The following is a 27,332-nucleotide window of genomic DNA, read 5'->3' on the forward strand; positions in this document are numbered from 1 at the left end:
AAAGCATCCCCAAAGAATGATGTTTCCACCTCCATGCTTCACGGTTGGGATGGTGTTCTTGGGGTTGTACTCATCCTTCTTCTTCCTCCAAACACGGCGAGTGGAGTTTAAACCAAAAAGCTCTATTTTGGTCTCATCAGACCACATGACCTTCTCCCATTCCTCCTCTGGATCATCCAGATGGTCATTGGCAAACTTCAGACGGGCCTGGACATGCGCTGGCTTGAGCAGAGGGACCTTATGTGCGCTGCAGGATTGTAATCCATGACGGCGTAGTGTGTTACTTGTGGTTTTCTTTGATACTGTGGTCCCAGCTCTCTTCAGGTCATTGACCAGGTCCTGCCGTGTAGTTCTGAGCTGATCCCTCACCATTCTCATGATCATTGAGGCTCCACGAGGTGAGATCTTGCATGGAGCCCCAGACCGAGGGAGATTGACTGTTATCTTGAACTTCTTCCATTTTCTAATAATTGCACCAACAGTTGTTGCCTTCTCACCAAGCTGCTTGCCTATTGTCCTGTAGCCCATCCCAGCCTTGTGCAAGTCTACAATTTTGCCCCTGATGTCCTTAGACAGCTCTCTGGTCTTGCCCATTGTGGAGAGGTTGGAGTCTGATGGATTGAGTGTGGACAGCTGTCTTTTATGCAGATAACGAGTTCAAACAGGTGCAGTTAATACAGGTAATGAGTGGAGAATGGGAGGGCTTCTTAAAGACAAATCTAACAGGTCTGTGAGAGTTGGAATTCTTACTGGTTGGTAGGTGATCAAATACTTATTTCATGCAATAAAATGCAAATTAATTATTTAAAAATCATACAATGTGATTTTCAGGATTTTTGTTTTAGATTCCGTCTTTCACAGTTGAAGTGTACCTATGATAAAAATTACAGACCTCTACGTGCTTTGTAAGTGGGAAAACCTGCAAAATCGGCAGTGTATCAAATACTTGTTCTCCCCACTGTATATATATATCTTCTTCTTCTTCTTTCGGCTGCTCCCGTGAGGGGTCGCCACAGCGGATCATCCGTATGATCCGCATAGTTATATATATATATATATATATATATATATATATATATATATATATATATATATATATATATATATATATATATATATATATATATATATATATATATATATATATATATATATATATATATATAGTTAGTTATATTAATGGCCCTCACAGCTCCCTCCCCCCAACCCTTTCTTCCTTGCAAACGTGATTAATCGTAAATATCATCATTTTGAAATTACTCTGTGCATCGACAAGCCCCAGGTAAGACCTTGCCATCAATCTTTGAAGAACGATGAAGGTTTGGTTAGAACGCACCATCTACAAATCTTCGGCCTTTCATGGGCCCACATTGTCAGGAGTTTTTACAGCAAGGCCTACATAAACCTTTTTGGACGACTTGATAAAGAAGTTCTCCAACTGTTTTGTTACGCAGGGGCACACCCCTTTCTTGCAGACGTTTTACAAGTAATTTCGGCAACTTTAGAAGTTTTTTCTGTCGTTTCGTGCTGCAATCCTTATCTGGCAGGCATGAAATATATCCAGGGCCACCCCGATCAACTTTGTTATTCGGGGTTTCTGCGCATCTGCGCCGAACAATCTGGGGTGGATTATGTCATTTCAAAAGTGCTGTATAGTTTACCAATAGACACAGTATTCAAAAAGCCCCTCAACTATATTCACTTTGACATAACCCTCAATGGGCTGGAGAAAAACAATGATCTCGACAGAGAACAACTATTGCTGGTGGTCTGTGGATATGAAAAATAATGAATTAATGGATATATATATATATATATATATATATATATATATATATATATATATATATATATATATATATATATATATATATATATATATATATATATATATATATATATATATATATATATATATATATATATATATATATATATATATATATATATATATATATATATATATATATATATGGATGAATGTCTTACCAGCCAAAGCAGAAGATCGCGAGGTAGAACCCAAGGATGGTGGCCACAATGTGACGGATATTTGGGCTTGCGTGGCTTGGGTGGAGGTAGAGACGGAACCATGGACCGGCACACAGGGCAACCCCCAGGCAAACAACAAAGTTCACCTAGTGGAAGATGACCCCAACACATCAGCAAGAACACAAATGCAACCCATCTCTGTAATAGCTGAGTTTCCCCATATAGACATTTCAATCGGATGGCCATCTCTGTTTACACAAGTCAACCTGGAACCCTGTCCATACCTTGCCCTCTGTTGCTCATAAAGATTTCACCACATCCAAAATTGAACCAATTCGTTTTCATTCCACTATTCATCAAATTGAAATAGCCACTGCTAAAAACATGATAAGATCATGTACATGCATGAAACAATAGCCCTCCTATACCTCTTCATGAAATCATGGCAGGGTACTAAACTCAGTGTAAACGAAAGCGAAGTCAATGGTTCCGAAATTCATTCTCAATCCCCATGCTTTCCAGCAAAAGTAAAGTTTGAAAGATGGCATAAAGTTCCACCAGGAACAACCCAATGTCAAATTTTTCTTTCCGTTTTGACCACTGTAATCTGAAGTCCCAACCTCCTAGGGCATTGACCCAGGGGTCACATCCACAAACATCGTTACATATTTCATGCGTCTCCCAATGTTGATTGTATATATACAAAGTTAAATTTAAAATGTTTTAAAATGTGCCCACAATTGCATTCTTTTTAGTATTTGACCTTTTGACCCCGCTGCTGGGGACGGAGCCAAAATGATACCGACCTTTCACCTTCTTACCATGTCGTGATCATAACTACCAAGTGTGGTGAATATCTGCACAACTGTTTAGGAAGAGATAGCGTGACAGACAGACAGACAGACAGACAATATCCCCCCGGTTTTTTTATTTTTTTTTTGTCAAATGGAGTGGGGATAATAATGTCTCTTATCCATGACGACACTAGTGTACCGATTAGCCAATACATTTCACTCGTTGATCACAGATGTTTGAAGACATATGAAAGTACCAGTCGTTAAATTGAGGTGATCAGCCCATCCTGCTTTGTTCAAAAGTTAGTCATCTCATGCCAACCATCTCAAAACTGTCAATTTCGCTGTGTAGCTTCACAAGTATGCAAGATGTGCTGGAAGTACAGGGTGTTTCAAAAAGATCGATACAACTTTGACTTGCTACTATTTCTTTGTTTTTTGACTGATACCGTTTTCCTTTTCAGAGTTTGGTGGTGTTATCATGGTATTTGTTCCCTGGGATCTCTTGCAGTAGCTCAACTATGCCGTCGACAGTGAGGCAGAAGACAAAAGTGGTAGCTCTGTGGCATGAGACTAAATCATATGTAGACACCCGTCCGAGGTTCTGCCGGGAATACAACCACAGAACACGTGATGGACCCACAAATTGTGCCATTCAACGTATTGTGAAACATTTTGAACACAAAGGTACAGTGCACAACTCAAGCTAGAGCAACAGTGGCAGACCAGCATCAGTAACCAAGAGCCAAGCAAACATCACATCAACACCGTGTGGGATTCTGCCATGGGCAGCCCAAAGAAGTCCCACCGCCGGCACTCCCCGGAGCTCGGCATCAAACCAACATCAGTCTGTGTATCCTCACTAAGGAACTGAAGCTTTTCCCATACATCATCTCTATAAGGCATAAACTGAGTCAAGATGACATGAGAAGGAAACTTGACATGTGCAATTGGCTCAGTGACAGGATGCAGTGGTACCCAAACTGGATCAACCTGATCTGGTTCAGTGATGAAGCCCATTTCCACTTGAACGGTGCATTCAACAACCACAACAACATTTTCTGGGGGGGGGGGGGCGCAGAACCACCTGAGATCACTGAGAGGTATGTGAAAGGTATCAACGGTGAGGGCCACCGGGCCATGCTCCAGAAGTTCCTCAAAGATCTAGCCCAAAAGGTCACCCCAAACCAGCTCAGCATGACCTGGGTTATGCAGGATGGTGCACCCCAGCATACAGCTGGTGACACCATCACTTTTCTGCAGCAGATTTTCAGAAACTGCCTCATTGCCCTGAATGCTGCTCATGACTGGGCACCCCATAGCCCAGACTTGAACCCTCTGGACTACTGGTGCTGGGGGGCTGCCATGGGCTCTGTCTACACCAACCGCCCTGTCACACTGGATGATCTGAAGCAGGAGGTGTCAGATTACCTCGAGGCAGTGCCAGATGAGACCTACAGGAAAGTTGGACAGAACTTTGGAGTCAAGATCAATGCCTTTCTGAAACACAGAGGGGCACACATCGAAAACGTCAATAACAAGGATTTTGCATAAATGCCAATTTCAGAACTTGGTCTCTCACCACTCTTGGAGTGACTTACTGCAATAGAAATCGGTGATAGAAAAAGCAAAATTCTCAAATTCAGCTCTGGATTCGGATCTTCACCAAAATCGAATCAATTCCTCCTTGTCACGCACCCAACCTGTCCACCATGTTTCATCCGAATCCGTCCACAACTTTTTGAGATATCGTGCTACACTGCAGATCAGTTTAGCTCAATCTCTCAATGGTGAAGAATCACTGACAATAATTATCGGATCCGGATTCAGATCTTGACCAAAATTGAATCAATTCTTCCTCATCACACAACCAACGTGCCCACCTAGTTTTGTCCCAATCTGTGCACAACTTTTTGAGATATTGTGCTATATATCATTTTGGTCCCATCTCTCAATGGTGAAAAATCACTTTAAAAATTCTTGTAGCCGGATCCAGATTTGGATCTTCACCAACATCTCATCAGTTCGTGCTTGTCACACATCCAACATGCTCACCAATTTTCATCCGAATCCGACAACAATTTTTTGAGATATCCTGTACACAGACAGACAAACAAACAAATGAAAAATCGTGCTTAGCACGACACTTGGCGAATTAGTTGACCTTTCCGTGTGGTGGTCCAAGCTGTAATGTCATGGAATGTGTGGTGTTTATTTGTTCGTACATTAATAAAATGATGTGACGTCACAAATAACAATTATCAGGCGTGCATTGTCATGGTAACGGCAGCAGATTGAAAATTTTCACAACTCATTTAAAGCCACCATGTGACATTCAACAACTTATCATCGGTGCTTGTTGCCTTCATTCTGATCGTAGAACATATTTGAAAATATTGAGGAACATTGCTTTTCAACCAGCTTTACAATCCCGTTATCAGGTTTGAAATATGTTGTAAAACAAAAATGTGTATTTTATATGTGTTTTTCATGTTTTGGATGACCCTGACCTTGACCTTGGGTCAATTTCGATCAAACTTTGTACACATGTTAATATTACATGCATAAATAGACAGTATAAGTTTCAATATAATAAGTGCAAAACTGTTTGAGAAATAGCCATGTGTAATTCACAAAATTACCCATTGGTTTATAATGGGCGATAATATAAAGTGATGCAGAATCCAGATCCTGATCTTGAACATCACCAAAAGTCACATATCTTTTTGCACTGTGGATTTCTATCAGCTGTTAAAATTTCATCCAAATCGGTTAAGAATTGTGACCTGTAGAACGAATAGAATTTTTTTTAATCATGCCAATAGCTAAAAACTTTGATGTCATACGCTTGCGAAAACTGTGCATAATTTGTACTAACATGCATTTTAAAACATTTAGATGTTCCATTGAAGTTCGTTTTGGAATCAACAGGAAGTCGCTACGACTTCCGGTCACTGAGTTATGTCCAAAAATGTGTTTTCACCTTGTGTGACGTCACGTCACAACGTTTAGTCCGATTAAGACGGGGTTTGGATGTGGACCGTTTCAGGTGGATTGCCTATCAGGTGTAAAAATTTAAGAACGACTGGTCCAGCCGTTTGGACTGTAGACGAACAGACAAACAAACAAACCAACAAACGGAACAGACCAACATACTTGACAAAATTGAAGATTTTGCCAAGTAACAAGAAAAAGACGTCATGCAGAGCACAATACTTGCAAAATCCACCCCTTCTCCAAAGGTTGCCATGGATACATCAAATTGTCCATTTCATTAAGATTAAAATTGACAATCTTCATCAAGGCTCAGGTCAATCAGATTGAAATTATTTTTCAGATTGAAATTGAGGATTTTTGAAGTTTGACCTTTTGACCTCAAAAATAGTTGTTTTCCCAATTCAGTGATGCAATATGCAAATCTTGTTCAAATTTCTAGTCAATCAAATGAAAAATAACGATTTTAGAAATTCGATCTCATGAAGAGATCAAATGATCATGAAGAGCAGGAATTATGAAATACAGTGTGTACACAAATCACATATCACTCATAAATAAACAAGAAAAAGACAACACTTGCAAAATCCATAAAACAAATTTGACTTCAACAATAATTGGTGGTTGAATTCAATGACCAAATATGCAACTCCCCTTCAAATTTCAAGTCAATCGGATGAAAATTGGCAATTTTAGAAAATTCAGTCTATGTTGTCCTCAAAAATAATTGGCTAGTTGAATTCAGTGACCTGATATGCAAATCCTCTTGAAATTTCAAGTCAATGGGATGAAAATTGAAGATTTTAGAAATCTCACCTAAGTTGTTGACCTTTTGACCTCAAAAACAATAGGCTTCTTCCTTATGCCAAACTTGACCATGTGGTGAAGTTTCGTAAAGATTGGTTTAAAATTGTGACATGTAGGTGGAAAACAGACAGACAGACAGACAGAATAACAAAATCGACTAACCAATATACTTGAAAAATCTTCGATTGTGCAAGTAACAAGAAAAAGACGTGGTGCAGAGCATGATACTTGCAAAATCCATCCCCCTCTCCAAAGCTTGCCATGGATACATCAAATTGTCCATTTCATTAACATTAAAATTGACAAAACTCAGGTCAATCAGATGAAAAATGATTATTTTTCAGATAGAAGTTTGAGCTTGAGTTGATCTTTGACCTCTGCACCTCGAAAATAGTTGGTTTTCCAATTAAGTGATGAAATATGCAAATCTTATTCAAATTTAAAGTCAATTGGATGAAAAATGATGATTTTATAAATATGACCTCAAGATGACCTTTGACCTCAAAAGTCAATAGGCTTCTCAGTTGAGACTACCCCGACAACTTGATAAAGTTTCATGACGAACAGTTTAGAATCGTGACCTGCAGGTGACAAACAGACAGACAGAATAACAAAATCGACTGGCCAATATACTTGAAAAATGTTGGATTTTGCAAGTAACAAACAGACCTAAACGCAATACCCTCTCCTTCGGCGAGGGTACGAACCACACATTTTAAAGGATTACATTATTAAAACCTTTGATAGCTTGAAGGACACGTGACAAGTCAAACTTGGCATCTAACCTCAGAATGCATCTTACTTAATGTATCTGCAGGGCAGGCAGGATAAGATGACATCAATGTGTTTATGAAAAAGGCATAAAGCTCCAAACAATATCTTCCACTGTCTGTCTAATCAAGCACAGCGCAGAGTGATTCGTACTACAATTGTATGTCTGCTTTGTAATCAAGTCATGCAACTCAAATAGCTTCAACACTTTGTAAAGTGCAAATAAGGGCAGCTGGAATGTTTTCACAATAGAAATATGGTACTATTTTTGGAAAAATCAATATGTAGATGGTCAAAAAGGTGTCCGAAGCAACCACAAATACAACAATCCTCTGTTTGGACTTGGCTGGCAAAAGTAAGAAAGAAAAGAAGAAGAAGAAAAAAGCAAATAAAAGGGCAATCGATTGTGTTCAGTTGGCCAATGTTTCCATGGCATTGGCTAAATAAATAACAACATGATGCAAGACAACTGGATTCCTAATTTGAGTTGTGCGACGGCTCAGATATTTACACATTTAACCATCGTAGAGTTAACACTCACGGGTACATGAAAACCAAACGGCCAGCTTCTATCAATGATAAAATGTGATGCTCTGCAATGCTGCACCCACCCACCCTCCCTGCACCCCACTCACACTCACACTCACACTCGCCAAAAGCATTTTCAAACGAAGATGGCAATGTTTGTGGCAAGATTCCTTCCGACAATAAGTGCGTATTTAAGAATTCTTAGAAACTATCGTAGTCATCGCTTACGATTCAGGAGAGCAAGTTAAAAAGCAACGTTCACTAAATGGACTTGCAATTAAAGTACGATGGAAAAATTAACCACAAGATGCTACACTCGCTCATTCTGAAAGCACACGATCAATTCCCACAAAAGCAGCAATGATGAGTGGGAGGAAGAAAAAAAACAACAAAAAAAAAAACATGCTCTGTACCCCCACTTTGTTCACATGGACTTGCATTTCAATGAAGCATTTGTTTACTCTCAATGGAGCTGGGATCACAACGCTTTCCAATAGAACTATATCTATCTTGGGCCTAGAAAACCCACTGCCAGTGCGAGGAGCCTCCGGCCAATGTCCAGTTTAGTTAAACAAGAGCACTCTTATTCGAGAAATCGCTGTATTCATCTCAAACTGCAATGAGCCTTCTATTCGTACTAAAACCGGTCTGTGAGGCACGATGCTTTACAATGAAAGCGGTGGATAACAAGGCCTCTTAGAAATTGGCACAAGCCGACTTTGCATATTGCATCACACATTGGCGCAAAGGTCATGGAAATCTGTTCAGTTATGAAGTCATCGTGAGCGGAAGTAAAAGGTGTCAGGTAAACCATATATGGAAAGCAAGGCATATTATAGTCTTGATGTCAGTTTTGAGTGTTAACAAAATTTGTGTGTGAAAGTAAATCTGATATAAAGCAAACAGCAAATAATGTGATAAAAGCCGATCACATATCTCACCTCGTACAACTTAATCATTATATGTACAGTATCTCACAAAGGTGAGTACACCCCTCACAAATATGTAAATAATTCGGTGTAACTTTCTAAGCAGCTGTGCTGGAAGCAGAACCTAAGAGTTGATGACAGTGTAGACATTCTGCAATATGTATGCATGCACAAAACTGCCATTCCATAAAAACAATGCGGCATATTATGAATATTTCTGCAAGAGGAGGCAAAAAAAAAGTGAGTACACCCCTGCTATTGTCTGCACAAGAAGTAAGTCAAGCATGGGAAAACAGCTTCCATTTTCATTATTTTATGCATATTTAAGTCAAAGAGTGTTAAAGGTACAAATATGCACCAAACAATACACACAATGTCCATAGAGCTGAAACCTCCCTGGTATGTTAAAAGTGAAGAAGTGTACTCAATGCAGTAATTGTCTATCTGCTTGCTGAAGAAATAATTGCATAGGAAATACTGTACCGATCGCCATTGAGAAAGTAGCATGGCTCCTCATGGTAAAGAGCTCTCGAAAGATGTCAAATATCGAATTGTTGCCCGAAATAAAGATGGCCAAGGATACAAGAAGATCGGTGCTTCTTTGAAAGTAAGCCCCAACACCGTGGCCAAGGTCATCCAGAGGTTCTCCAAGAAGCATACAACAATGAGTTGTGCTTGCCAGGGCAGACCAGCAAAGATGACTGCATGTACTGTTCGCCAAGTTCAGAATCTAGTCCTCCAAGACAGACGACAAAGTGCTGCCAAGATTGCTGAAGAGATTTCTACAGCTGCTAGCCAGACTGTTAGTGCGCAAACCATACGTCGCACACTCCATCGTATCGGGTTGCATGGGCGTCGTATCAAAGCGTAAGACTCTCCTGAAGCAGAGCCACAAGAAAGCTCGCAAACAGTTTGCTGAAGCACATCAATCTAAGCCCCTGGACTACTGGCAACATGTCCTCTGGTCTGATGAAACCAAGATCAATTTGTTTGAATCTGATGGAGTGCAGCATGTCTGGTGGCGACCTGGGGAACAGTACCAAGACAAGTGCGTTATCCCGACAGTCAAGCACGGTGGTGGTAGTGTCATGGTTTGGGGATGCACGAGTGCTGCCGGTACTGGAGAGCTCAAGTTCATCGAGGGAAAGATGGATTCTACGATGTATTGTGACATCCTGAAGGAGAAGATGTTACCCTCTATAAGAAAACTTGGTAGAGGAGCTGTATTTCAGCACGATAACGATCCGAAGCATCGTTCCAAGCAAACAACTGCCTTTCTGAAGAAATCAAAGGTGAATGTGTTGGAGTGGCCAAACACGTCACCTGATCTAAACCCAATAGAACACCTGTGGGGCATCCTGAAATGTAAGGTTGAGGGATGAAAGGTGTCCAACATCACGCAACTTCGAGAAGTCATTGCAGAGGAGTGGAAAAGGATCCCAGCAAAGACATGTGGAACACTGGTCAACTCCATACCGAGTAGAATAGCTGCTGTGCTCAAAAAATCGTGGACATACAAAATACTGAAAACAATAACGCTTCAATATGAGAAAGTACATAGGGTGTACTCACTTTTGTTGCCCCCCCCCCCCTTTTTCACAGATATGCCCAGTGTGCTACATTGTTTCCACAGAATAAATGTTTTTGGCCTGTACATGTATGACAGGATGTCATATCTCTATCATTTCTTTGAGTCTTGTGTTTATAATACATCTTAAAGTAAAAAGTTACAACAAAATATGTTTATTTTTGTAAAGGGTGTACTCACCTTTTGTGAGATACTGTATATATATATATATATATATATATATATATATATATATATATATATATATATATATATATATATATATATATATATATATATATATATTCGTGAACCGCAGTGTCTGTCCATCAATTCGTCTGTCTCCCGTTTACGGCAACCATTTCCTGTGCTGCGTTTGAAAAGCTGCCGATAAGATATTTTGCATTTTCATTTAACTTTTCTTGATGTAATATAGTCAAGTCACTTTATTATCCCTTCCAGTATTAAAGTAGATTTAATACAGATCTTTATGGAGTAACACACACTTTAAAATAGCTTAGACAAATTGAACCTCTGCCGCCCGATCTTGCACCAGCATTTTGTAGTGGGTGGTATCAGTAACTTAAAGCTTTGGCTCTGAGTGTAACACAATTAACCTTTTAAAATCCATGAAATAATTTAAAGTGATAGTCAAACGGAAGACCAAGAAGGAACCCGAAGAAGTAAAGAGTAAAGATGGAGTCATCAGGAGGAACCTGGATAGGATTCGGGTTTCTGCCGCGACTGCACGACCCTCAAACCAATCCCGGCGCAGACAAGTGAGCCTTACAGAAAAAACTTCTGCAAGAATTCACTTCTCCTCAAAGAGATAGATAAAGAAAGAGAGGAATCGAGAGTAAAAGAGATGAAAGAGAAGAAAAAGCAAGAATTAGAATGAATAAAAAGAACTGAAAAAATTAGAAAAAAGTGTGAAAGAAAAAGAACAAAGATGTAGGGAAGAACCCGAATCGATAGATTTCAGCAGTTACTCCCCAGTCTCAAACGCAGCAACATGTATAAGCTCCCAGAGGTCTGAAGATTTACTTTAACTTTTCCTGTCACTGCGGACAGGTACTTTTGATAGTGCTCAAACAATTATGAAGATACAAAAGTTCATGTCCATATTTGTTAATATACACTTTTTTATGCTTCCGGTGACGAGTCACCAGAGGCATAATGTTTTGGGTTGTCTGTCCGTCCATCTCTCCATCTGTCCTAATTTTCTCTTTTTCTCTGCAACCGCTTATCCGATTGACATAACATTTTCACCATAGATGCGACTACTCGTGTAGAATGTTTTAATGATAATGACATCATAGGTAATGTGGTGTGGTAGCCATATTGGAAAAAAAGGAAAAAAAACTTTGCACCTCTATCTGAAACCACTTCATGGAAAAAATTGAAACTTGGCATGTCAAGTACTCCCCATGGGAAATAAGTGTGATTTTTGTTTTTTTGATGACGTCATAGGTGGCTTCGTGATGACATCTTAATTGCACAAGTCGACCACTTTACCCGATTAGTATGAAAAATGTTGAGGGTTATTTAGTGCTAAATTGTGGACGGGGGGGGGGGGGAAGTGAAGTGAAGCATTGCAGTGAAGTCTGATTCAAATAATTTTAAAGCAATATATGTATTTGTATATTGTAATCAGTAAAAAATAGTGTGGTAGATAAAAACATTAAAAAGGAAGTAACTTGCACCAAAAACTTTAACATTTTCATGCTCACGCTCACGCCGGGGGTATCGCTATAGCTCTCTGTTCTTTGAACAGGCGAGCTAAAAATGGAACGTGAGGTAAACTAAATCTAATATTGAAGCACCTCCACACAAACTTTAATACAAACAAGGGGACAGAATAAATAAAAGAAAAATCCTCCCTTTCTCCCGGCACTTAGCTGTGTGCCCAGAGATGAGTTTCTGAAGCTTGGGGTTTGCCAAACCACGTCGTCACTGTGCGGAAAACATGCCCAAAATGGTGTCCAGCCACTCTCTGGGGGGGGGGGGAATGGAAAGGAGGCAATTTGGGCAGTGATACTCAACACCAGGGATCAGAAACCGCCGTACAGCTTCTTTTCATGATCACACTTGCCGATGCCGCTCCTCTACAGAATGACGCCGCCTTCTTCCCCGGTGACACAACACGAGGCTTCGAGGCACGGTCTCTCACAATCCCACTGAACAGTCAATCACCAGCATCTTGCTCCATCATGCAGGCAAATCCACCTCAGCACCAACACAATAATCGTGCAGCCTTCTTCACTGTGTTGAGGGGAAGCCAGCCGTAATGCCCTTCTCTTCCAATCGCCGATCCTGCCTCACTTGCTTCTGTCCAGTCTCCTTTCTCGTGTCCCGACTCTGATCCTAACTCTCCCCTCCTCTCTGATATCACGCCCATCAATCATCCACTCCAGGGGCATGGTTTACTGGTTGTCATTCCTGCAAGCAGGGATTTTGCTTGCTTGGGAAGTGTAGCTCAGTGGTTGTTTTAAGGACGTGATACTTTTTTATCACCGGACTTGAAATGCAAAAACATAGGAAATGGTAACAGGGGGCAATCACATACTGGAAGAAATTATCCTTAAACCCTACCTAATTTAACACAGCACCACCCCCCGTGCGGTGACACATAACACTTAAGCACACAGTTTCCCTCCTTAATTTACATTGAGATGTCTCCTGCACATCCACGGACCAAGCAACTCTATACAATCCTACCTTTTCTATGAAATTCCTCCATCTACCCCACAAACATAACAATATGTTTTAAATTTAAACCTGATTGGACGCATGGTCTAGCAAACAGAATTATTTCATATTTTGAATCTGGGTTCAGAGATTTAAATCAACCTTGGTACAAGTATGTATAATGATGTAATAATGTAGGCGGAGGTATATCTGGTAACATCGGGACATCGAAAAGTGCCCTACTAATTTATCGAACTTTTATGGGACTGCTATGGTGGTGGTAAACCCAGATAGATTCCGATGTAGCAAATTACTTGATCCTATGCTTGACAGAAAAAAAATTGGCCAAAGTTTGAGCCATAAAGTTGAGAAAGATATTGCAATCTTTAATATCCAGTGAGCTGGCAGCATAGATTAGAAGTAGATATGTACCCACCTTTGAGCAGTCTCATTTGGGCTTGAATCTCGATCCCATTATAAAATGTCACCCTGGTGTTGTGCGTGTAGGGCGATGAATCAATGTGTCCACAGTCCATCAGAAAGACGTTAAGCTGGAGAATTCAGATGCCAACAGTGGTCATTGATGGAAATGAGCAAAGAGGAGTCGAGTTATCGCTGGCATCCTGAGCAAGCTCCAAATTCCTGTCCTTTCGTTCAAGTATCTTATGACGCAGTGGTGACCTGTCCAGTTTTGTTTCTAGCATTGAAACTTTCTTTCCATCCAATCTCTCCAGTTCCTCCTCTGATCATGTTCTGTTAAAGTCCATATATCTCTCTGGCTATTTCAAGGGAGCAACCTCCTTTCTAGACTAGATGGCATCAGCTCACATGTCCTAAAATCCTGGACTGCTACTGTTGCACATCCTCTTTCTCTTCTTTTCACCCTATCATTTCACGGACCATCTTCCATCTGCTTGGAACATCACTGCATCACATTAACAAGGTGAAAAAAACTGATACCCATAACCTATCAGCTTACTTTCAATCATGAGGAAGGCCATGGAATCCATCATCATAGTTGATACGAGATTCTTCCTTTTCTCAAACAACCTCACCTCAGATCACCAATTTGGATTCAGATCAGGCCACTCTACATTGGACATGCTAATTCTACTCTCCCAACGATGGATGGAGACCCTCAATTTCTGACATGAGATCAGGACCGTCGCTCTAGACATATCTCGAGCTTGAGATACAGTCTGGCATCCCACCATGTTCTCCAAACTCTCCACCTATGGCGTACAAGGTCAACTCTACACATGGCTTACTGACTTACTCTACTCTCATAGCCAGCATGTGGCTCTCAACGGAATCCTTCCATCTCCTCTTCCTGTTAAGGTTGGAGTGCCCCAAGGCAGTGTTCTGTGTCCAGTCCTATATTTATGTATATTTATACAAGATCTAAGGCTTGTAATGGAGCTGCCTCTTACATATCTCATGCACACATGGACATACAGACGATACAACACAGAACTATTAGATGAGAAAAAACAGAGCCACTGCGTTTGGGGGAAGTGCCGTCACTTTTCCCGGGATACTTTGGGTACCAGTGACGTCACAACAATGGCACCACTTTTCTCACCGTACTCAGCGGTGAATTTTCCATGCCCTTATCCTTTTAAATGCTGAATGTCAAGTGAGGAAGCAACACGTACCATTTTTAAAGTGGTTGGTATGACTCGGCTGGGGTTTGAACCGCCGACCTCCCAGATTTGGAGCGGATGCTCAAACCATTACACCACCGAGACTAGTAAAACTTTTTCCCCAAAATCCAGAATCACTGCCCACCTCCACTCTATTCCTAATCTTAATCAATGATGTTTCTGACTTTCTGAAAAATTATCTTTATACCTTTGCTTATGACTCCACCCATTGCCCTGACATCCCTCATCTTTTAAATAGGCAGGCAGCAGTCTCTTCCTCCTCTTCAGACCTTGATAGAATCATAAGTTGGTCAAACGCTTGGAATAAATCTCTCAATCCTGAAAAATTTCACACTCGTACTGTCCATCATGAAAAAGCAAGTATGATAAACATCCAATCGACTTTCTTAACAATTCTCTTGAAGTTCAGTCACTCAAACGCTTGGGTCTCACTGTCAGCCATGATCTTTCTTTGGCAAAACATGTTTCTAAATTGGCCTCCAAAAGCCATTTGTCGAGTGGGCATCCTCTGTCGTTCAAAGTCCTTACTTGGCACACCTGAACTCCGATCCACCGACAAGGCCTTTATCCGTAGCTTGGAGTACTGCTCTCCCCTCTGGGCTGGTGCCCCTGCCTCACACCTTGCTCAACTTAACGCCATGGAAACCAAGGCCTTCATGATCATTGGAATCTCCCACAATGAAACTGAGTTTATGGGCCTTTAATATTCCCATTGCAGACAGGTCAGTGGTCTCTCCGTCTTCCATCACCTCCTTTCTTGCAGCCTCTGCTCTGTCACTCTCAGGTTTCTGGAAGGCTCATGCAGTCCACAAGCAACCCCCTTCTGGTGAAACTCCCAAAATCCAGAATCAGTCTCACCTCCACTCATTCATTCCTTTTCTTTTTTTCTTCCTGCTTGTGGAACCAACTTCCACATCATCTTCAATCTCATTCTTCCCTCTGGGTTTCATGATCATCTCAGAGAATCCCCCCATCCAAAACCATGATTTTTATATCCCTGTCAAAGCCCACACCTTTCCAAATTTGCCCCAAAGCCCACCTCTTTCCAAATTTCCAGTTCTTTCTTCATAAGAGTTTGCTGAACTGCATCGATGTTGTCCACCTCGTGCATCTTCTCCGACCCCACATCACATATTTGTCCAAGTCTCCCTCTATTTTGTCCCTCTCAACCCTGCCATTGGTGCCCACCCCCCCCCCCCCCACTTTCTGTTGCTCATTCTGCTGTGTTCTAGCTCTTCCACAAGCATCAACTTTGTATACAATAAAAAAACCTCCCCTTAAAATATGGGTGGTCGCCCAAGCCAATTAGCAGAGACCGTAATGTAATCTCAAAAAAGGATTGGGCTGCCATCTCCACCGCATCTGATATTGATTCCGTCTGGAAATACTTTCATAAAAGCCTACTTTCCCTCATGCTCCGTTTATTCCATTCCGTCTATGGCCATCCTATCCATCCTTGAGACCCTAGTACACTGAATCCTGCGAAGAGGCAGTTGCAATTAAGCAGCTTGCTTTATCAACATAGAAGGCAAACCTGACTGAGGGAAATTTGAGATCACTCCATAAGGCTTCAACAATTTTTGATCACTCCGTCTCAGTTGTGTCCTACCCCTCCTGCATCTCAAATGGCATATCTGCCAATTCTGCCTGAAATAACTCTGTATTTCCCTCCAAATTTTGCGCACCCAACCCACCGTGTTCTCTCCCAATCTTACCCCCCTTGTACCCATTGTCTACTTGGACTGTCCAGCTTCGACAACAGGACCAGATGGCATCCGTGTCTATGTTTCCAAATCCTACTCTGCGACTCTTGCTTCTCCACTGCCTGCTCTACTCAGCATGTCCTCCTCTGGCTGTCCATCATCTGCCTGGAAGCCAGCAAACATCACTCCTGTCCACAAGGATGAAAAGCACATCCTCTCAACTGCAGACCAGCAGGTTTGCTTTCAATTTTAAACAAAGTAATGGAATTTCCCACTGCTACCGATGTCACGTCTTTCTTGTTTTCAAACAGCCTGACCTCTGATCACAAGTTGATTTCTGTCCCAGTCACTTTAAAAAATCTAAACCACTCACAGTCTTATGAAGGCCTTCGTCTGTAACTCAACGGAGTTCTGGTCCCAAATAGGGGGCCTCAGTATCACACCTGTCTCTCCTGGACTCGACGAAATCTAAAGCTTTCAACATTATTGGAAACTCCTGCAATCAGGACAGGGCACAAAGTCTGCCACTCTTGCATTGTAGGTCTGCTTTTTGTATAGCGTGGCTTCAAGTTTTTTTAAACCCCCTCTCCTGTGTTTTAGATCCTCTCTCAGGCCACCAACACCCACCAACAACTCCATAATGCACACGTTCTTCCAGTAACCCCTTCCAAAATCTAGGCTGACTGTACACCTCAACTGTTTTATTCCTCGCTTCTCCTGCCAGTGGAACGGCCTTCCACAGGCTGTATTATCCTAAACTTCCCTCCAAGGTTTCAAACAGGTGGTGTGCGGTCATCTCATATCATCCACAATCTTTACCCTTATCGACAATTTCTGTAACCCACATTGACCCTATTTAGCCCAACCCACATATTTGCAAGGTGCTGGCATGGTGTCAGTTCATATCCTCCATCACTTTGCTCCTCGACGAGCCTCGATCTTGCAGGGAGAGAGGGGGAGAAAGGGGGAGAGAGGGGGAGAGAGGGAGACGGAGACGTTTCTCAACTTGTTACAAACACCCTGAAGCTCTATCAAGTGTTGTCCAATTGTGAGTAAAAGCATATGAGGCAGTTGGCCAACAACCTTGTAACCATACTAAAATATGCAATTTGGTGTCTGTTTGACTATGTCTGTCCGACTGCATGTCTGTCTGACGGTGATACATTCAGTCGGTACGTATCCATTCTCAACCAAATTTGCCAGGGTAACTAAGGGTCACATGTCAAAGGTTGTAGCGACTTAATTTGCCCTCCTCCCCAAGAGGGATTTCCACATTGGACAAACTCCATGTTAAGGTGTATAAATATAGTTCAGTGTGGCGTTTCGTGGGGTACAATATCTACTGGAGGTAAAAATTGCTATAACCACAAACTATTCTGAAAATTATTTTCTAGGCATGGTTACCTTTTTTAAGTTGCTACTGTTAGTTTTTTGAAGTCACTACTGAAAGAAACTTGGGGCAAACCAGGGGTGTGTTCCATTATAGATAAGCTTGCTTTCACTTGCCAAGCCAGCCGTTCCTTATCAACTGTTTCAATGGAGTGCTTGCTTGAGTGCTCAAGTCACTTGACGAGCGTTCTCCAAGCTGATTGGTAATGGAACACACCCCTGACGTCCTTGAGACATTCTATGCTTATCGTGTTCCCCACAAATTAACCAAACCAAGCAGTCTTAACTTGCAAGGCCTCTAAGTAAGGTGCTCAAATGAGTCTTTATGCATGAATGATATATCCTATTGCCTGTCCAATTTGAGACAAAATATTTTGCGGTCTGTACAGTGTACATTAATTGTTTATACCATATATTGGGGCCTCATATGTCATTTTCAAGTGTGAGATTCAAGCCACAGATTCAAGTGTGAAGTGTGATATTTCCCCCTGACACCTTTACGGCACAATTGTGACCATTATTCGATGCATACCCCCATTCGTAAGTCACACTCGCCTCCAAGCTGTCCGGCCTGAGTTTGAATCCTGACAGCTATAAACTGTAATCACGGTGTTTCACAGGCAAGGTGATTCATCAGTATGCTGTCCTTCAGATGGACATTAAACTGGGCATCCTATCTGGTGACATAAGTTGGTGGATGTTAAAGATCCCACGCTGTCCTTTGTGAAGATTAAGTGAGCAACGAATGAATGCCAAATTCCTGCTATAATCTTAGTTGAACGTGAGGTCTGGGCAGCGGGTTCGTGAAAGACTTGGGCCAATTGCTTCCTCCCAGGCAAACCCCACAATATTGTCGAAATAATTGTGGCCATTAAAGAAGAAGTAGAAGATGGCAAGTCATCCATGCCCTTCCCAGGTGTCCGGGGACCGCCTTACATCAGCCCCATGTTAAGTCGGGAACTCATGTGCATGGCACGTTCAGAGAACAAGTTGTGGGGAGGGTGACGTCACTCCGGAACATGTCTGGATGAATGGGCATGCCGCGCTCTGAGGAAAGAGGGTGGCGCGTGACCCTTGCTCCCGGGAACCATGCCTACAAGAGGCGGGGATTCACCCTTGACTCCCGCCAAATTCCAAGCCTCCCGAGTCCCTTAAATATCAGAGCTGGTCGCTGGAAGAGAGGAGCTCATGTGGTGGTTGCTGGGTTGTTGCTGGATGGAGTGGTTGTTATGAGAGTCGTTGGTGCTTGCTGCTGAAGGGGAAGGAACGAGCGGACCGAGCGCCAACCAGTTTGGGCGCAGTATTGGGAAAGAGGCAAAAATCGACAACCACACACGATAGGCAGTTCTAATTCTTATGAGTTCTTTCCCTTTTTTCTGACGACTGTGGATGCACAAATAGCTATTGGCGAGGGCAAAGCCCAAACAACCTTTCTTTTCAGAGCGACCATTGATTAACAACCTGTCTTTCTCACTTGAAGCACCGACACCGCACCCCACTCGCACCTCTTGATCACACACACCTAGACACCCCCTTTGCTCTTCATGACACTCCACCCTTACCTTCCCTGCACTTTGAACTAACAAGTGCCCACGTGTTCGTGCTGGGTAAGCCCAAGGTCACCAACACCTCAGCTTTTCTCATCTCTCTTGCTCATCTACCCTTCCGCAGAGTGATTCTGATGGCACCTATCATGTTAATCTAAGTAAGACTGTGTAAGATAAATCACTCGGGTTAACCCTGCTCTTTGTCCCTTTATTGCATGAATCTGTATCACTGTATGTCTTTTGCCCCACCACACGAACACTGAATGTCCCGAGTGTATGAATGCGTCTATGAGTAAACCCGTCATCACGCTCCTTATAATTAATCCCTTCGAATTGGTCAGTTCAACCTGCTCGTGGTGTCCTTTCCTCCAACCGTCCAGCACAGTCCAGATGGGAAGTGATTCCCATGTGATTTGCTCTCGTTAGCCAGTGCGTACTCACAGTTCTCGCTCGGCCGTACTTAAATAGACGGGTACACACCGAGGACACGGACCTCGATTGATAGTCAGCTCCTTATATAAAACGGTGTCAGACGGGGAACCCTGTTAGAGATGAAAAGTTCATTGGCATTCGGGGTTGCTGAGGCCTGTCACATTTGCTCTACGGCGAGGATACGGCGGCCATACGCCCTCCGAATTGACAGAAACGTGCGGCGGCCGCAGAGTTTCTGCGGTGGCCTCAGGGTGGCCCTACGCCGTTTGGCTATATTTTACAGGTCATAAAGTCGCCGTGCAATTATAACGCGGAGTTATAACTTTTTTCATTTCTACGTTCGCCGTAGCAATTCGACAAGCCAAAACAAAAAAAAACTGGTAAAAAAAAAAAAAACCCCACTCGTTACCATCCGTCTGGCCACACGTTCGGCCCCCTGTGGCCCCCCTGCGGTCGCCTTGCGTCTGCCTTGAAAATTCTATGGCCGCCACAGGAACGCCCTAAGGTCACCGTGCGACATCAAATCAAAGACCGTACGGCAACCCCACATTTTCGGTCTCCACAATTTCTAAATATGCCGTGCGGGTACCCGAAAAATAAAAACATATGTGACTGCTACATTATATGACCGTGGAAATACTGCGGCCGCCGTATAATTGCTAGTGGCCATAGATTTTGAAGACCCCACGGCCGCCGTGGCAAATGTGACTTTGGCCTTAGTAACCCACCGGATGTCAGCCTCCAGAGCATGGGCTTTGGGAGGAACCAGAGTGCTTCTCCTTGTGGTGATCCCTGACCCCCAAGTCCACAACAATATGATTACCTTTTTAAACAGTTGCTACTGTTATGCAACTCTAAACCAAAATAAATTTGGAGGAAACCCCACATCCTTGATCCATTCTATGCTTATCGCATCAGCCACTTCAAGTAGCTTGATGTCTGTGTAGGCCGCGAGCGAGGCTGCAATGATTTCTGGCTAATAAAGGTGTTTAAGTGAGTCTTTAAGCATGAATGATTTATCACATCACCTGGCTGATTTTCCTAGGCATCAGATTACATGTGGATTGTATATAACTTGTATCTTGGAGCCACATATGTAATTTCTCCCGGCCATGGTTTCAAGTGTGATATACAATATTGCTCCCGACACCCTTATCGCCCAATTTTGACATTTATTTGGTGCATAACCCCACTCCCAACGGTCACGAGCATTGCTTAATACTTGCCCGAGGGAAAATTGGGAAAAAAAAAATTGGACGAATATCGTACATGTATATTTACACATGTGCTGTCGAGGCTAAGAGTCGCTGGTCCGTACACCGACTCGAAGTAAAAAAAAACAAAAATCACAACCAAAAATTAAATCAATTCTGTCCGATGATAATGGCATGTTAATAATATTAACATTATTACAAAATAATAATGGTATTAACAATAACAACAACAAGGCAGAGTCTAAAGCGTCATAGGCTAAGCATGTGTGAAAGTGTATAATCAAGATGAAAATACAGTGTTGAATACAAATGCAACTCAACTATGTTGATATGCATATGCACATGATTCACCCACCCCTCCTCGCCCCTCACCCCCACCACAGCTGCTCCCGTAAGTAGCAGTGTTTCTGGGTTATAGAAATGATAAACAGGTCAAGTTGGAAACAAGAAAATATTAACTTTTACATTTCATTAAACAACAGGATACTGTCTTACTGAGCTGCTGCCAAATCCCAAGAGCAATGCTACAGTTAGAACTATAGTACACGAGAGTAGTACTCCCACATACTATAGTTGGTAACAGGTCCGACTACAGTACTCTGCAGAGAATTACGACAGGAAAGGAATGCCATTTTTGCTTGGGATACTCCACAAACCATTTAAAGAGTCATACTCGACGTTTTGTGTTACTGCTATGTAAACTAGCACTACAGTATGTCACCAGTCATAAATAACACTTGACTGAAGGCCAATGGAATGTCATGTAAACAAAACTATGAGCCAGCTCAACTGATGCTGATGTAGTTTTGGAAAAATAAATATGTTGCATTACCCCACCATAAAGAAAGTAAATTTAATACACCAACTAACAAATGAATCAAACCATTGACAATGACAATTTGCAACTATGCAAAGCATGCAAGAATGCAGTACAGATCCAAGGAATGCTGTTGAGAAGTTGAATGAAGACATGTCTGTGCTGAGACATGTATGTGCCGATTAATCACAGCACTTCAAATCATCTGGATCATCTCCATCCGTCGATTGGGCACTGATCATTGGCGAATAGAATGTAATGTATTGCATAAATTTGGCAATCTGGTCCCAAATGGGGTTCTGGTGTCTGAACACAAAGGTGCTCTTGGTATTACTCAAGCACATTCAAAGGAGAACTGTGACCAAATCTTTCAAAGGTTTCCTCACAAGATGTTTATAACACGATTCAGAGTAAACCTGACTCCCCTCTCTCTACCCTCAAATTATTGTGCTGGTGAATTATGATGACATTAGTGGCAACAAATTACATTAGTCGTTTTTCCACAATGAGCTCAGGACCGTGGTCGAGCAGTAGATGAATTGTATGCAGGACAAAAATTTGAGAAATCAACGTACAATGCCGATAGAAAGTGGACACCCCCTTTCAAATTTTTCACCTGTTGTTACCTTGTAGCCTGGAATTAAACTGCATTAAATGAGACTTTTTTCCCCCCTTTATTTACACATCGTAACCCACAACTTCCATGTGAAAAACAAATTCTACAAATTTCAGAAAATTAATTAAAAATACAAAACTAGAATATCTTGGTTGGATAAGTGTCCATTCCCCTGAGTTAATACTTGGTGGAAGCACCTTTAACAGCAATTACAGCTGTGAGTGTTGGGGTAGGTTTCTACCAACTTTGCACACCTTGATTTGGGCAATATTTTCCCCTTCCAATATTTTCCCCTTCCAATATTTTCCCCTTCCAATATTTTCAAGCTCAGTCAAGTTACATGGGGAGCGATGATGGACAGCAATCTTCAAGTCATGCCACAGATTTTCGATATCCTTGGTCAGCCTGCTCTCCCTCATTGGGTTCTAAATTCGCAGTTGTTTTTTGGCCAACCTAACAATGCCTTGACTTGGAAACGGCTGCAATGCAGTCTTCATGATAAAGTGCTCAAATGTTATTTTTCTGCTTTCCTCACTCATATCATTGAATGCCTGATCCTTATGCAGTACAGTACCTACGAATCTCTGTATACATCGCTTTTGCAAGTGCCATAGTTTTCAAATTAGGAGCTTGAAGCGATTTCATGCATTATAAATATATGATGCGATTTTCCACGATCTACTCTCATGGACTAATTAAAGCATGTAATTGAAACATAATTGCTGTTTTGAGGATCAGATCATGTGGACTAAATACCTGTCAAAATCTAGAGTGAAATCTGAAAACGTGAAGAAATTGGTGATGTCTATTTGCTATTTTTTGGGTTATGTCCCATTACCAATTGGTTTGCTATTGCTTGCCAAGCCAGCCGTTCCTTATCAACCATTTTGTTGGAGTGCTTGCTTGAGTGCTTACGCCACTTGATGAGCACCTTTCAGTAGATAGTGATATTATGCACAGAGTTCATATTCCGATCCGGAGGTCAGTTTGCTCCAAGCATGAAGAGGTACGGAGACAGCACACACAGATGTGGTATAAATGGGTAGGCTTGGATTTGTAAAGGGACTGTGTGTGTGTGTGTGTGTGTGTGTGTGTGTGTGTGTGTGTGTGTGTGTGTGTGTGTGTGTGTGTGTGTGTGTGTGTGTGTGTGTGTGTGTGTGTGTGTGTGGTTATGTCCGCCCCTCATGCTACCTTCCCTTGCCTTGCCTTGCCTTCCCCTCCCCCTCCTTCCTCAGTCCCTCTCTCCTCTCTCTCACTATTTCTGTTTGTTATGGCTATGGAAGCAATTATTCGTGAAACAAAAAGAGTATCAATTGGTGTAGTTCAAGGTGGGGGAAAACCACAGCCACCAATAAGGGCCTTTATGGACGACATCACCATTCTGTCTCCCGAGTTGGAAGCAGCTAAAATGTTGTTGAAGCAACTACAAGGGCTCGTTAAATGGGGCCGGATGGAATTTAAGCCAAAGAAGAGCAGGAGTTTTTCTATGAAGAAAGGTAAAGTGAAAGAGGTTCATTTGTGGTGGCTGGGGATACAATCCCTACATTGAGTGAACAGCCAGTTAAGAGTTTTGGCAAATGGTATGCACAACCGTTAACAGATAGGCATCGAGGAATCCAGGTGCAGAGGAAACTTGTGCAAGGTCCGTCTACAATTGATGGTTGTAGCTTGCCAGGGAAGTATAAAATATGGTGCTACCAATTTGGGTTGTTGCCTCGTGTCTTTTCGTCTCTCCAAATATACGAGATTGCTCTAACAAGAGTGGAGAGGATGGAGAAGATGGTCAACTCAATTAAATCTCAAATGCGGAAATGGTTGGGTGTGCCAAAAATGTTAGCTAGTTTGATGTTATACAGCAGAAGTTCAAAGATAAAGCTGCCATTTAAGTCACTAGCTGAAGAATATAAGATTGGGAAAGCCAGATTCCAAATGATGCTTCGAGATTCAAAAGATCCAGTGATCAGTGAATTGGGGCCAAAGATAGGAATGGGAACAAAGTGGGATGTTCAGAGGACGGTTGAATATGCAGGAAATCATCCGAGTAGTGCAGAAAGATAGGAAAGGATTTGGTTGGAAAGAACAGAAAGGGTGGCCACGAGTGAGTGCAGGTGGGAGACGAGAGATGGTTATCGAAGAGATTAAAAATGGATGGAAGAGAGAAGAATGGTTCAAGCTTCAAGTCAACCTCAGCAAGGAGCATGGACAGCATGGGAGAATACTGTGCAGAAGAAGGTTAGCTGGACATCGCTGTGGAAGATGGAGCCACAGCGACTAATCTTTGCACTTAAATCAATATGTGACCAGATGCCAACTGCGGTGAATCTGGCAAAATGGAAATTGGTTGAGTCTGTAGAATGCGCCAAGTGTGGTAGAAGAGAGACATTAAAGCATGGACTGTCTGGTTGCCCGAAATCTCTAGCCAGGTATACTCGGCGAGATAACCAGGTGATACAAGCGATTGTCGAGGTTACGAAAAGGCTATGTGATGAGGCAAACAAATCGGACATAAAAGAGAAGACCATTATCAAGTTCATAAAGGAGGGTGAGAAGCTAAGGTTAAGCAACATCAAGGGGGCAGCATGCATTTTGAAGCCAGGTATGGGCTGGCAGGTAGATGCAGATTTGGACAGAGCGCTGAGGTTCCCATCTCGTATTAGTCATCCAACAAATACCTGATTTAATTATTTGGTCTGATGTGGGGAAAAAGGGTCATCATCGTTGAGCTGACAGTAATATGGGAGGGAAATATGGAATGGGCATATGAAAGAAAGTTGTGTCGGTATAAAGAGGTAAGAGAAATGTGTGATGACCATGGGTGGAAGTGTGTTGTAGAGGTTTTGTGGCAAAGTCGATGTTGAAGATGATTGGAGCGTCATTTAAGCAAGTCAAGAATACCGTGACACAATTACAGGAAACAGCAGAAATAGCCTCATTGTGGATCTGGAGTCAGAGGAGAGTGCAGAGCGATTCCATTCATAAGTGAAGGCAGGTCTGTTGCAAATATATATTTGGTCAATGATATCTGGTGGTAAGAATGTTGGCCAATGTCGCTTGGTGGTACGTGTGCTGCACTGCTGGGGCTGCCCGTGAGGAACTGTACTGGATGGAGTAGACCCAGAAACAGTGATGATCCATCCATGAGTTCCAGCTGAGGAGAGCGACATCGAGCAGCATCCTGACACTATGCTCTGTTCTGTTATGGAGCGAGTATCTATGTCCAGCCACCGGCACCTGATACAGCATTTATCCGTGTTGTTTGTGTTTCTAGTGGAGCATAATAAAATAAGTTGCATACATGTTGATGGTACCAAGGGTCAGATCATGGGCACAAGTAATAATCCCCCTCCCCTTAGGAGACGACGACGACTTACAATTTTTACCTGTATACATGCCACAGTGCAAGTGGCTTACTGACCACTGCTGCAGACGAGGGGAAAAACAAAATGAGTTCTCTCTATATTTAAGGACAATCTAGTTGCCTTAAGCCACTCAGAAACATGCTGAAGTTCTATATTGAGAGTATCCAATAAGATATTTCTATCACGATATCATCACCATTGTCGTTGAAGGCAGTTTCCATGGTTGCATGTGTAAGCCATTGTTCACCTAATGGCTGCTTTCCAGGATGCACGATCCCTTGCTCGCCCTCTTATTCTAAGATCGTCTCTGAGCAACACATCCCATGTTTTCTTCGGACGGCCTCTAGCTCTCCTTCCATTCACAACTACCCACCCACATCCATTCCACATGTCCGAACCATCTCAACCTACCCCTCCACATAACCTCACTAATGCTTCCTATATTTAACCTATCTCTTCATCCCACACTTGGTTTCCTATCCTTCAGTGTCACGTCACATCACACATCCACCTCACCATTCTCATTTCATTTTGTTCACACCTCCATTCAGCCTCCATTTTGATCACCCATGTTTCATTGCCATACATCATAATGTTTCTAACACAAGCTGCACAAAGTTTTCCCTTTAATTGGAGAGGTCCCTCTCGATGTCAATCGGGGTAACAACTCCCTAAACTTCCTCCAGCCACTTCTAAATCTTGCAATCACTGCTGCCTCCACACCACCACCTGCACTAATCATATCACCAAGGGAACAGAATTTATCTACACGTTCCAGGGATATATCCCCATAAACTAACCTTTCTGCTATAACTGGAGCCACTTATTTACCTGTGCAAACAGCACATTTGAAGTCAGGTACCACCTGCAGTCTACCCCTGATACCACTACACCTCTTATTCACCCAGCAGTTGCAGGATTTAAACAATATTGAATTGCTACAAACACCTTTTCTACAGACAGCACAGGGCCACCTCCCTCTTTTTTCCCACACTTCCTTCTCCCGCATCACTAATCAGTACTTTCGTTTTCCCTGTATTCACTTTCAGTCCTCTGGCCTCCAGGCTGTATATTTACCCATTACCTCTTCCACACTGTCAGCTATCAGCACCAGGTCATCAGCATACAGGTGCTCCCAAGGTGAATCTCCTCTAAATTCCTGTGATATAGCCTCAAGAACCATGATGTACAGGATTGGGCTCAAGACTGAACCCTGATGAACACCCACTTTCACTTCAAAATTCTCACTCTGTACTCCATTTACCCTCACAGAGGTTTTTGGGTCATCATACATTGCCATGACTACCCTAACTAACCAATCCTCCACAAGTAACTTTCTCATGGACCCTTGCACCATTTCCTGAGGCACCCTATCGAACGCCTTCTCCAAATTCATAAATATAAAGTACAGTTGTTTATTCTTCCCCAGATATTTTTCCTGTAATTGCCTAACTATAAAAATTGCCTCCATTGTGCCCCTTCCTGGCATGAAACCAAATTGCATTTCATGTATATCAACACTCT

At 42.3% G+C, this 27,332-nt stretch overlaps 1 protein-coding gene across 1 annotated transcript in view; it reads right to left on the reverse strand.

The window, feature by feature from the left end:
* The window catches only part of LOC147017402 (membrane-bound glycerophospholipid O-acyltransferase 2-like), a 111,451-nt gene that overhangs the window by 75,302 nt on the left and 8,817 nt on the right, over window positions 1–27,332 (reverse strand). The window contains exon 2 of the mRNA XM_085847028.1: window positions 1,990–2,135. Within this exon, the coding sequence (XP_085703154.1) occupies window positions 1,990–2,135 (146 nt within the window). The remainder of the gene's footprint in view (window positions 1–1,989; window positions 2,136–27,332) is intronic.

This window comes from Eptatretus burgeri, chromosome 11 (genome assembly GCF_056783735.1).
Source record: "Eptatretus burgeri isolate ZD-2024b chromosome 11, Ebu_testis_v1, whole genome shotgun sequence".
NCBI lineage: Eukaryota > Metazoa > Chordata > Myxini > Myxiniformes > Myxinidae > Eptatretus > Eptatretus burgeri.